Source organism: Haemaphysalis longicornis, unplaced genomic scaffold (genome assembly GCF_048455015.1).
Source record: "Haemaphysalis longicornis isolate Haplotype H1 unplaced genomic scaffold, Haemaphysalis longicornis Haplotype H1 scaffold_1, whole genome shotgun sequence".
Classification (NCBI taxonomy): Eukaryota; Metazoa; Arthropoda; class Arachnida; order Ixodida; family Ixodidae; genus Haemaphysalis; species Haemaphysalis longicornis.
In genome coordinates this window covers 215,325,008-215,338,016 of record NW_027526203.1, presented here as the reverse complement: position 1 = coordinate 215,338,016, position 13,009 = coordinate 215,325,008, and the positions used below count along the sequence as shown (strand labels likewise).

The following is a 13,009-nucleotide window of genomic DNA, read 5'->3' as shown; positions in this document are numbered from 1 at the left end:
ATCACTGCTCTGCACTTCTGACAACTTTCACGTTGAGTGGAACAGCTTTAACTTTCTTCTCTCGCACCTCTTTTTGCTGCCATATCGAAAGCAGGGAGCCCCCTTTTTTTTTTTTCCATTGCAGAGTCAGAAGTGAGATTTACGTGTTTTGACTCAAGTATGTAAATGGCCTCTTGCACTCTTTGTTTTGTGGGCTGTGCCATTGGCTGTTCAGCAAGGTCCCTTGAGTGGCTATCTAGATTACGAAATCCAATCTTTAAAGGCCAACTGCACTCAAATTTCAGATCGGCCAAATTTATTTTGAGCATACAGTACGTACCACGAAACCAACTGGGACGTGAATGGTAGCCCCGTGAAATGCGTTGTTAATCGCAGACGATGCTGCACCTTCCAGCAGACTGCACAAACAACCATTGGCAGGCCGGCCGGCCACTCGCTCGCCAGCTGCAACGTCACTTCAACCTGGTCACATTCTTATTTATTTATTTATACATACTGCAACCCGTAAGGGCTATGGCAGGAGTGGGGAACAGGCCGGTACAAAACAAACATGGTGTAATACTTTGCGAAGGAAAGTAAAATACAAAGTGGCAAGACATGGCATCACATGGTGGCATAATGAAGACATGGTGGCAAGGAACAGAACACAGCAAACATACTGTGCAAAACTGTGCAAACATAAACAGCAAAAAAAAAAAAAAGAAACTGTCAAAGGGTATTTATGGACAACAAGTAAGCTTGTGCGAATATTCGGGCGCTTCGAATATTCGAACGAATATTACAGTATTCGAATTCGCTTCGACTCGAATTTAAAATTTCCGATATTTCGAAGTATTCGGGGTGAACGAATATCAAAACTTCGTTCTAAGTTTCGGTTTCGTTAGGCAAGCCGCAGTGCCATTGACATCAGTCCTACATCTTGACTACATGTGGAGCCAAGACAAGCTAAGCCACATTCAGAGCGTTGTCGCGTCGTCGCAGCCTTCTTACACGCGCATGTTCGACAGGGTAGTCGAGACTCCTGTTTCATTGTTTCAAACAATAAAATTGTTCCCATTGCAACAATGGGAAAAATTTCGGCTCTCACGAACAAGCCTGCGCGACCCAGCGAATGATACGAACAAGCCGGCAAGGCACTTGACTGCCGAACGAGTGAGAGACGGCGACGTACGGGCTCTTTCTTCAGGAACGGCCAGGCTGTTTTCTGCTCGTGAAAACGCGCCGCGGACTCAACAGGTGCGCTGACGCCGCCGCGAAACCACCCGCACGCTGCGCGGGGCACGGCCAACCGCGGCAACTACGCGGCACCTTCGGTCGCGAAGTGGTGCGAGGTGCTCGAGCCACCGCTTCTAACCACTGCTTAAGATACCGCTCAAAGCACACTCGAAGTTGCTTGTGCGGTAAACGAGCTAATAATGTGGGCGAAAACGGTGCTATAAAAAAATTATCCGCGCCGCTAGTGAAAGCGTCTATGAAATATCTGCTGGGGTGCTAAGCATAAACATCTCCTGTGTAGCCGGCCAGCTGTCTCGAGTGCTTCGAAACTGCCGCCCTGAGGTGCACGTCTTCCCATTGGCGCAAATAGTCAGGCTCCTCCCACTGCCACGCGCGTCATTTTCTGACCGAGGCACAGGCGACCGCGAGCACGGAATCGCCAAGGCAGGCGTTAAAATCGCGCGCGCAACGCCGACGCGCATGAATCGTGTTCAAAACCGCTCCTGTAGTGAGCTTGGGGACCGTGAGTGAGGAGACGAAAGTCCAGAAATTACCGCTCGGCGACATGGAGGTTAAGAACATGGAGAAAAACGTTACGGATTTCTCCACGCGAAAGTAAGAAAAGAAAAAAACGAAAACTTTTTTCAGTGCTCAATTTCTTGGTCTGTGTTGGTTCATACGAATTTCGGATGATACGAATATTTTTCGCGGTCCCGCGATATTCGTATCATTGAGATTTTACTGTAGAACATTTTTACAAGAATGTCTCAGTGACAGGAAGCTCAGTGACACGACAGCTATTCGAATTCGCTTTGAAAGTATTCCACCCCTAGGACTATTCGCTTCGAATTCGCTTTGAACTAAAATATCACTATTCGCACAAGCCTAACAACAAGAATTCCTTTAAGGGCAAAGAACGTATGTCACCGGATAAGTTATTCCAAAGTTCAACAGTTCGTGGAAAGAAGCTAAATTTAAACGTGTTAGTACGGGCGTAGAATGGTGTCATATTCAAAGTATGGTAGTGGCGTGTTGAAGAAGGTCTGGAACATGTTAAGTACAGATCTTTTAAAAGTTTGCACGTTGAAAAAATTATAGAATGTAATAACTTGAGAGACTCAATGTTCCTTCGCGATGAAAGTAGAGATAGGTTCAAAGATGGTAATGCTGATGTAGGTAAAAAAGCAGAGTCATATCGCCTGAAGATGAATCTATTGGGCTTTTTCTGTACCGATTCTATTTGTTTTACTTCGCACTGGTTGTAGGGGTTCCATACAGGTGACGCGTATTCGAGCACTGGGCGGATCAGGGTCTTGTACACAGTTAGTTTTGTATCGCTAGGGGCCGCAGATAGTTAATTTCATTTTCAATATTGCCGATTTTTGCTGGTAATCTGTGCCATGCACGTGCATATTTTAGCTCATATTTCGTATCGCAGTCATTTTAGGCAGCCTATACATAAATAGGGTTTTCAGGAGGTCGAAATTTTCAGTGCAGTTGGCCTTTAAGGTTGCTCTTGCGGTTTGGGGGGGATGGAAATGGGGGGGGGGGTCTTTTATTTCAACCCCTCCTCTCCCATCACCCCAAAAAGGACGCAAGAAATAAAATCGCTGAGGAAGGTGCATTTAACGTAAGGGCTGCACTGTATTTGCTTTCGTGATGTGGATGTGGGCAGCTCCTACAGAGATGAACAGATCAGAGAGATAGGTTGCATTGTTTTACTGCTATTTCAGTAAACTTGCTGCCATTGTTTAGACCCCTGTCACCATATTACAGACATTTTATGTAGGGTTTTCTGTGCCTTTTTATTTCTTCTTCTTCTTTTTTTTTGCCTACGGTACAAACATGGTGCACACACTGAATTTAGAGCGTGAACTTTCAAGAAAAAAAACAAGAAACAATGTATTACATGAGGACTGCACTTTAAGCGAATGGCTATACATTGAGCCTTATGGGCAGCAAACTAGTCGTCACAAAAATCTGCAATTACCTATGTGGTTACATTATAAATGGTCCTTGCTGTGGTCAGCTTTCATTATTTGCCTTCCATTCAAAGTGAAAGAGTTTTGTACTCGCATGTCTCTGGTTGCTAGTCTAAAAGTGGTTGCATGGAAGGTAGCAAAAAAAAAAAAATTTCCTCCAATCCATGCTGCAAATTCGGTTGGAAAGCAAAGCTTTAAACGTAGGCTTATGCGAATAGTGATATTTTAGTTCGAAGCGAATTCGAAGCGAATAGTCCTAGGGGTTGAATACTTTCGAAGCGAATTCGAATAGCTGTCAGGTGTCACTGAGACATTCCGGTCCTGGTGGGACCTTCATAAAATGGCTCTACAGTAAAATTTCGATGATACGAATCTCGCGGGACCGCGAAAAATATTCGTATCATCCGAAATTCGTATGACCCAACACGGACCAAAAAATTGAGCACTGAAAAAAGTTTTCATTTATTTCTTTTCTTACTTTTGCGTGGAGAAATCCGTGACGTTTTTCTGCTTTTTTTTTAACCTCCACGTCGCCGAGTGGTAATTTCTAAACTTTCATCTCCTCACTCGCGGAGCCCAAGCTCACTACAGGAGCGTTTTTGCACGCGATTCGTGCGCGTCGGCGTTGCGCGCGCGATTTTCACGCCCTCCTTGGCAATTCTGCGCCCGTGGTCGCCTGTGACTCGCGTGGCAGTGGGAGGAGCCTGACTATTTGTGCCAATGGGAAGGCTTGCGCCTCAGGGTGGCAGTTCCGCAGTTCACCGGAGATGCTTAGGCTTAGCGCCCCGGCAGATATTTCATGGGCGCTTCCACTAGCGGCGCGGATGATTTTTTATAGCATTGTTTCCGCTCACACTATTAGCTCATTTACCGCACAAAAAACTTCGTGTGTGCTTTGAGCGGCATTTTAAGTAGCGGTTAGAAGCGTTTGCTTGAGCGCCCCGCATCACTTCGCGACCGAAGCTGCCGCCTGGTTGCCGCGGCCGGCCGCGCCCCGCGCAGCGTACGGGTGGTTTCGCGGCGGCGTCAGCGCGCCTGTGGATTCCATGGCACGTTTTCGCGAGCAGAAAACAACAGCCCGGCCGTTCCTGGAAAAAGAGCCCGTACGTCGCCGTCTCTCGCTCGTTCTGCAGTCGGGCGCCTCGCCGGCTCGTTCGTATCATCCGCCGGGCCGCGCAGGCCTGTTCGTGAGAGCCGAAAGTTTCCCATTGCAAACAATGAACAATTTTAGTGTTTAAAACAATGAAACAGGAGCCTCGACTACCCTACCGAGCATGCGCGCGTAAGAAGGCTACAACAACCATGACGACAACGTTTTGAATGTGGCTTAGCTTGTCTTTGCTCTACATGTAGTCAAGATGTAGGACTGATGTCAATGGCACTGCGGCTTGCCTACCGAAAATGAAACTTGAACGAAGTTTTGGTATTCGTTCACCCCGAATACTTCGAAATATCGGAAATTTTAAATTCGAGTCAAAGCGAATTCGAATGCTGTAATATTCGTTCGTATATTCGAAGCGCCCGAATATTCGCACAAGCCTATTTAAACGTACCCACATCTATTGCCCATGCAACGTCACTTGAATTCACACACGTGGCTCTACAAAGAGTGAAACGAGAGATTCTGCCAGCCGTTACTTGGAATTCGCGGTGGCGGCGTCCCGAATGCAGAGAGCGGTGGACGCCACCGCCATAGCTCGGTCGTGCGCCGGCAGAAATAAAACGGAGAGGAGCGTCTTTCGAAGGGGGAGACAGCGGAACCTAGCCATCCTGATGTGCTAGCTCGGGGCTACACCACCGCGCGACACAAGCGCAGACACCGAAACAATTCGGCATATGAGCTTAGTGATTCCCATTTATGCTGATATAGACTAGTTAGTTTAGTAAGTTTGAGAATTGCGAGAAAGCTAAGGGAACTTTTCTAATCGCTATTTATCTGGACCAGTTGCTCCTTCTGCCTTTCGTAATACCTGTTAAAACACAACCGAATCGGTATTCACCGATTTAGAAATCGGAGTCCCATTCGCGGCAAGCAGTGCGCAAAAGGTAGCGTTTCTCTAGCGGCCAGATGTCTGTATGTGGATGTCTGTTGTTTGTTGTCCGTTGTTTGTTGTTTTCCAGATGTCTGTTGTTTTCCCGCCCTTCAAACAAATCGTTAAGGTATGTTTGCCGTACGACCACTTTATTCCGTCGGGTCTGGGTTACCCAGGAGGTGCTGTCGAACGAAGTTAATCAAGCCGTGCAAAGGAAGCACACAATGAACGCGAAGCTGGGCCAAAGCAGGCCCAAAACAACCGTCGCTAAAGCAGATAACAAAGCCATACCGCCGACGCGCCCGCCAGCAAGCAGGCACCTCCGCGCGGGGAATCGGGGAATGCTGGGTTTGTTTGCCTTGCCATCTACACTCCTCTGCACCCCCCCCCCCCTTCCCCTCCCTGCCGCCGCCTCCGCCGCGTTGGGAGTTTATCGTCCCGCATGCCGCGAAAGAACTGTTGGCTGGTAGAGGTAGAAAGCTTTGCTTTAAAACTGGGCTTGGTGGCCCAGTTATGATGTTAGGGATGACGGCAGTGAACCAGGCAGAAAACGCTGAGGGACCGACGGGGTGACCTAGTGCTACAGAGCACCGAGGTGCTAGGTGCATGGGGAGGCAGGCGGCGGGGGACAGCGGAAAGTGTGGGGTAGAGAGTGTGCGCTGTGCGTGCATGCGGATGTGGAATAAGGGGGCCTTGAAACAGGCCTACGTGTTGCACCCTTAATCCTGGCAACGAGACCGGGTGTTTGGGATGGGGGTTAACCTGGGTGCTCACCCGCAGGTGATCTCGAGCAAGCACCTGGAGCCATACCGCAACGGGACCCAGTGCCCCTCGCGCGGCACGTGCTTGGCCTGTCTGAGCGATGCCGGCTGTGGCTGGTGCCCGTCGGCCTCGGCATGCGTGCCGCGACAGCTGGGCACGGTCCCCCAGGTCAGGGGTGCGCCGCCGCCGCCGCCGCCACCCTGCGACTCGGGCAGCGCGCAGCTTCTGATCCTCGATCCCCACCACTGCCCGACCTGCTCCAACTTCATCTACTGCCACGACTGCATCCGGGTGAGCTGCTCACGCTAGCCGAGGCGCGGGCGGCACTTTGCTGATGTACTGCTCGTCATAGACTTGTGGGCTATGAAGGGGCATTTTGATTTCGATTAACTCTTTCATGACCACGGCATAGGCCATTGTTCACGGGTGAACAATGATTTTCAAACCTCTCGCAAAATTAGAAACGGCACTATTCGGACAACTGCCGCCATCTGGCGTGTTCACTGTAAACCCCTTTTTCAGTTTCGTTGCCGTTTGCTTACATTTCGCGTGGGTAGACGGCGTAGCGAGTGAAATTCGAACCCAACGTAGCAGCGAGTTGGGCGGAAAGGGCGTCCTGTTTCACTGCGCACTCTGCAAAGGCGGACAGTGGTTTCAGGGTCTTCGTCCACTGCTGCTGCTGATTTTTTTACCCCAGCAGCAGTGATGACTCGAGCAATGATGTTGATTCTTCAGATTTTAGTTCTGATGAAAACTCTCCCATTCAACAGCCTCAGACTTTGACAGGTGTTGCCAGGCAAGGTTCGTTTTTACTTCGTGCTGTATTTATAAACAAAATGTGCCTAATATCTGATGACTGTGGTATTACTTTCATGTGTAGGGTGGGGACAAGGTGCGGCGAGGATATTTTGTCAAATGCACCACGCCGTATCGCGTTATCACCTTCAAGATAGCCTGGCGCTCGTGTCAGATGCTGCATAGCGACGCGCGACGCTTCTCAGGAGTGCTGCATTTTTTTTTCTTGCTTTTTACCACTGAAGTAATAATGATTTTGTGTCAGAACGCAAACAGGTATGCTTGGATGCATATTTTAGAGAGACCAATATACTCTCGAGTTACTTCACAGAGTGGCACCGCTGTTAGGGACGTAGGTTAATGGGCCCGCAAAAATCCGAAACTTGGTGTGCAGAATTGATGTATATATTGAATCGTAGCTTAGGAACGTAGGAACATAGTGTATATTAGTATTCGTAAAATAATTTTTAGGCTCAGTAAAATTGCCTATTTGTGTTTTGTGTATACTCATTTTGTGCACTTTTTTTTGTTTCGTTGACCGATAAACGCTCAATAATTACATCTATCACAAAAATGCTGTTATGTGTTTGAAAGAAAAATAGATAAGCTACAATTTCATGCATAGCAATGCTAAATGTGTCGTGTAGCTCAAGAGAAAAAAAAAGTTTTCTGAAAACACTCAAAATCGGACATTTTTCCGTGGTCAAAAAAGAGTTAATTTTTCCCACAAATACAATCACTGAGAAAAAAAAAAGGCTGACGATTACTATACTCCCTAATGAAAAATTTGTGTGCAGCTCGAAATGCAGTCTTCTCAGTCACGGCGCATAGCTGCTACGCCTCGGGGAGTCATCGTGTGGTCAGAGAACGCACGGCGGCGTGCTCTGTCTGCCGTTATCTCACAGCACGTCGCCACCGCTGAGCATGTTGTTGTAAATCGTGTTTGAACCTCCCATGCAAATGTCACGTGGTTTGTATGAGCCACGCAACGCAGGGGAGAGGGAGAGTTGCTTTATTGAAAGAGAAAGGGAGCAACAAGGAGGGCGCCAAAGGACCTAAGTACATGCATCACGCAGCATGTGCTGGGCTTCTGTGTGCCACCTGAGCATGCCGCCCTCCCCCTCACACTTTCACTGCACTTTCCTCCTCTGTTTTCCTTCTGTCTTTGGTGTTTCCTTCGTTCACTCAGTTACGGGGCGGACAAAGCCGCCACACCACAGTAGGGGACGCTTAAGTGCTGCGCACTACAATGCACCGCTTTCCATCACAGCTCTTCAACAGAACAGTGTGAAGGCATGTCTGTTGTTTTGTGACTGCAAATAATGCTGTGCAATAAAATGGGTAGCAGTGTAAAAGGCAAACACTAGTACTGTTATCCTTTAGCAGACTGTTCAGCGGAGAGGAAAGTTTTGTGGTTTTACTGGAAAAGCTTCTGGAGAGAAAACATTGTGATCACTCTGACAGACCCTTCATGGCGAGCATAAATCTAATGCAGTACTGATGCAAGAAACAGCAAATGAAACTTTGTTAATGGTAGTGCAAAACTTTTCTTTTCCTTGTTTCATTCCCTTTGGTTTACTATGAAGTGTAGTTTGGATACAACAGGTGTTTTCCACTGGATTTTGGTGGTCTATCATGATGAAAACTGACTGCTTATGGAAACCTACAAGGATGGGGACAATACTACAGTAGAACCCCGTTGATATGTTTCCGGTTCATACGATTTCCCGGTTACCACGCTCTCAATAGTGAACACTAAAAATGCCCCATAGCGTTACGGTGTTTTTTTTCCTGGTTACTATGTTCCTGGACAACACGATTTCCCTGTAAGTGCGTTCAAAATTTTAAAAATTTTATCCAACTACGACCAGATAATACGTTTTGCGGTGAACGAAAAACGTGCTGATGTGCGTGCAGACCGAACCTCAGCACCCACAGCACAATAAGCAGGCGCCGAGCGGAAGTTGGGCTGCCTGGGTTACCGTGGTGGCTTTCCCGCAGAGCTGGGCTTGCCGGAGTCACTTAGTAAAGCGGCTGCCTTTAGCCAACGTCGCCTGTATAACGATGTCCCAACATGCGAAACACTAACCTTGGAATAAGTCGTGGTGGAATCACACCATGAAGCAGTGCCGGCGGTGGACAAAGCCTCCAAGAAAGATGGCAGCGACGATGGAGAGGAAGAGGTCGCATCTCCGGTGGCATATGCTCAGGCTGTAGTTGGCTTAGAAGCGGTGCAGAGTGGGTTACTTTTGCGCGAAGGACAATCCCAGTGCGGACAAAGGTCTGCAATATTTAGAAAAGGAGTTATTGCTCTCAAAGGACCGCAGCATGGGCCAGCAGACGTTGACAGTCGCGTACAAGTGAAAAAGGCCATTAAATGCTTATGTTCATCTCTCGATTGCTTTTGTTTTTACTGCGGCGGATTATACGTTTTGCCGGGTATTATGTTTCTCCCTCACGTATTTTTTAAAAACGGATCACCGAGGTTCTACTGTACATATCTTCACTCCAAGCTCTAGAAACATTGTTTCAATAAGGCACGTAATTCTGAGAACAAAGTGTGTAAATGAAGTTTAGGGCTTTCATTTTAAAATTTGCTTTTAGTATTTGTTTTTTTTACTCTTTATACCCACTTATAGCATTACAAATAGAGTGTCACTGAATAGTCTTTGTTACAACTGATAATTGTTATAACCGAGTCACTCAGAAAAACGTAATTTTCTAAGCACTTGGTGGTTTTCACCCAGCATTTAACAAACTGGAAACATCACTGTATGGCTACAGACTAAGCAGTGTGTATTCAACCCAACTCAAAGAATGCCAGGAGAATGCCAGTCTGGAGAATGCCAGTCTGAGAGGGGAAGTCTCCACATCACATCCTTTCCTTTTCTTTTTATTATTAATGATTGGCAGATTTCGTAGTACTGAAGTGATGCTGTTTTTTTAAACCCCGGGGATTAACGGCACAGAGGATTCAGTTTATCCACCTGTAACTGCCGAGTGCTGCAGCTTTCTTATACGGCACTTGCAGCCCCTCTTTTCTCCTGGGTCAGCTGGCAGTGAGAGAGGGACAGTTTCAAGGTCTCTCGCCTTGCGCTGCGCAGCAGCCACCAGTCATCAACTTTTTCTAAGGGTGGGAAAAGATAGAAGATTATGTGCAAATTATGACTGGTGTGGCTTCTGCCATGTTGAAAAGCGCTTTCTGTGCACATAATGCGCCCAAGACAGCACTTTTCACAGGTCTCCAAACATTGGAGTTTGTGTTAACCTATATCTTTAGGCTCAGTTGTTATAACCGATAAGAAGTAATAACGGGATAAACGGTTCATTTTGCTTAGTACGATACGGAAAATTTGATGGGGCTGCAACTTTTCATTCTGATAGTCTATATATTGATGTAGTTGATATAGTTGTGGTTGGGTTAAACTATGTAGCTCTGAACATGTGAAAAGAATATTTTGCAGTTCGCTGACCTTGTTAAGAAAACATAAAAACTATTGATGTAGTTGATATAGTTGTGGTTGGGTTAAACTAAGTAGCTCTGAACATGTGAAAAGAATATTTTGTTGTTCACTGACCTTGTTAAGAAAACATTAAAACTAAGTGTCAGGAGTGCTGTGTCTCCTTTGATTGGAAAGAAGAAGGTCGTAGCACTTCTGAAGTGTAGTTTTGGGTTTTTCTTGATGTGGTCAGTGACCCGTAAAAAGTACTCTTGTCGTGCCACCCAACCAGACCACATGCCATCACACCATGGACTGTTGTTCTTAAAGGGGCACTGACACAAAATTTTGAAGGCGAGATAACTTCGGAGATAGATTGGTGGGAACACATATACATCATCTGCAAAATATCAGCGGCGAATACAGCCTAGAACATATTTAAAATCAATTTTAAAGTGTGCGAAACGCAACCGAGCAGCCAGCAGAGGACCACGCACAATCGACATCCCGAGGATATTGTGTAAATAAACAACGTCACGAGTTTGTGTTTGCCGCTTCCGCACTGCCGGCGTTTTTCGCCGGCTCGCCCGGCTCGCCGCTCCAATCGGAGGGCCGGAGGGCGGAGCTTCTGCTCTCGAGAACGAACGACCTGATCGTTGGCAGCGGAGGCGCCGTGATTTCGTCAGCTCATCGGGCAGCTGGCCGCGACCAAAGTTCTACAGCGATTCCAGGCACTCTGTATCTATTAATGTTTATTACCATTGGATGCGAAAACGCGCCGGAGGTACGAAAAGCCCACTGAGCTAGCCGCACGGTCGCTCTGCAGGCGGCGGCCACGGCCGCGAAGTGGCCCAGGCCGGCGCAGGTAGCTCGAGTGATAGCTTGTTACCGCTGCACGAAATTGTCCCCAAGTCCCGACCATGATGGCTTACATGAGAAAGGAGTTAATGATGCGATGGCGGGTTGCATTAAAAATTGTCATCTGCACCGCTTACGAGAGCGGCGCTTGAATATCCGCCGTAGTGCTAAGCCGAACACATCTGTAGGCGGACCTGTAGGCAGACCGGCCGGCTGCTCCCAGCGCGTGTCTTGCCACCCACCGTCTCGAGCGTCGCGCGTCGTTCTTTAGCCGTGGTAACATTTGCACTCGCAGCGCCTGCGTCACATCCACGGTCGCTTTTTAATTAAGTGCCTCACGAGATTAGTACGTGGGGGCATTCGCAGAAACTGCCGTCGATGCGGATTCGACAGTGCTACGGCGGCTCTGCTCTGTGATATCCCTCCGACGGTCACGTGGTCAGCTTTGTTCACACAAAATCCACAAAATCCATCGTTTCGCGGCACTCGCTGAAACCGAAACTGTGACTGGCCGCATTGAAAATGCCTCTAATTAAACAACCGTCGCACGCTGAAGCAAATGAGGCTTCTGCAGGTTATAAGTAGGTCACTAGCTACTTATCGCAACAAAAAAAAACAAGATGCAAAATTTTTGTGTCAGTGCCCCTTTAACATGTGTGAGATGGCTCATCGAAGCTGAGGAGGTTGATCTGATAGGGTACACTAATAGGTGCCCTTTTAGGTTATGTACGACCAGAAGCTGCGTCGTTGCTTCAACATCAAAGGCATAAGTGGGCCGTGGCAAACGGGAACTGCACAACCATCGTGTGGCGCTTGCCTGGTGCCCTGCTGCTCGGCCCTGCCCGCAAGTGACCGTGGGCCGTCCTCTTGCAGGACCCATTCTGCGAGTGGATTGTGGAAGGGGCCTTCTGCGTGCGGCGAGGCCGCCAGAGCTCTGCTGTGAGGCACCCAGACCTGTGCCCCACCCCATGCCACCTGTGAGTCCACAGCATCCTTCCTGTCTAGGAGCGTTTTGAACTGTGCACGGGTGTGGGAACCTTGAGGGGCCTAGCCCTGTCCTTTGCAAGGCAGTCTCTGGTCATAAAAAAGACTAATTTATTTTATTTATTCATTGGTATAAGTGCCCACAAACAGCATGATGCCTTCAGTGTGGTGCACAGAAGAAATAAAGGAAAGGAGAGGAAAGAGAGATGTGTACAGTAGAGAAAGAAGAGGATAAAAATGAAAATAATAACAACAATAGAACAAACATCACATGACTGACTCACACGATTCTACAACACAAAAAATGCACTCAGGCTTTAGACACATTTTTAACAGCTCGGATAAAAATGCTGTAACAGTCAAAGATACTCAGATCAGGTGCCTCAAGTGAATCGTAAAGTTGTGTTCTCTGGATAGGACTTATATGATTGTTGGCAGGATAAAATAGTGGCGAGAAACGGCATCGTGTGGGGACACGAAAATTGATGGAAGTTAGTGAATCGGCGAAGTCAACAGCACCATGAATGAGCTTGTGAAGAAAGCACATATCGAGAAGTATTCTGTCACTCAGTCTGCAATGTGGTGAAGTATTCTGTAGTATGTGTAATATATTCTTCTGGAATGGTAGCGATCATAATAGATTCGAACAAATCTTACCTGGACTCGTTCCAGAGACAGTGACAAGTATTGAGGAACAGAGTTCCCTGCAACCGAACAGTACACTAGCTGGGAATGCACAAAAGCCCGAAAGAGAGACAAATAGCATGTAGGATTCGTGGGCTCTTTTGTGACTCGTGTTAAGAGCCCACGGGACTTCATTGCCTCGCTGCCTGTTCTTTCAATGTGGTGTTTAAAACTCAATGATGTATCAAGTAACAGAACCACTGTGCGGCTTATACAAAAAATGATGGAAGCTCATACTAACGCGCGAGACTTGAAG

General features: G+C 47.5%; 1 protein-coding gene across 1 annotated transcript in view; it reads left to right on the top strand.

Moving 5' to 3' along the window:
- The window catches only part of Megf8 (multiple EGF like domains 8), a 286,005-nt gene that overhangs the window by 100,129 nt on the left and 172,867 nt on the right, over positions 1 to 13,009 (top strand). Inside the window, exons 11-12 of the mRNA XM_077673228.1 lie at positions 6,011 to 6,283; positions 11,959 to 12,062. Coding sequence (XP_077529354.1) covers positions 6,011 to 6,283; positions 11,959 to 12,062 — 377 coding nt within the window. The remainder of the gene's footprint in view (positions 1 to 6,010; positions 6,284 to 11,958; positions 12,063 to 13,009) is intronic.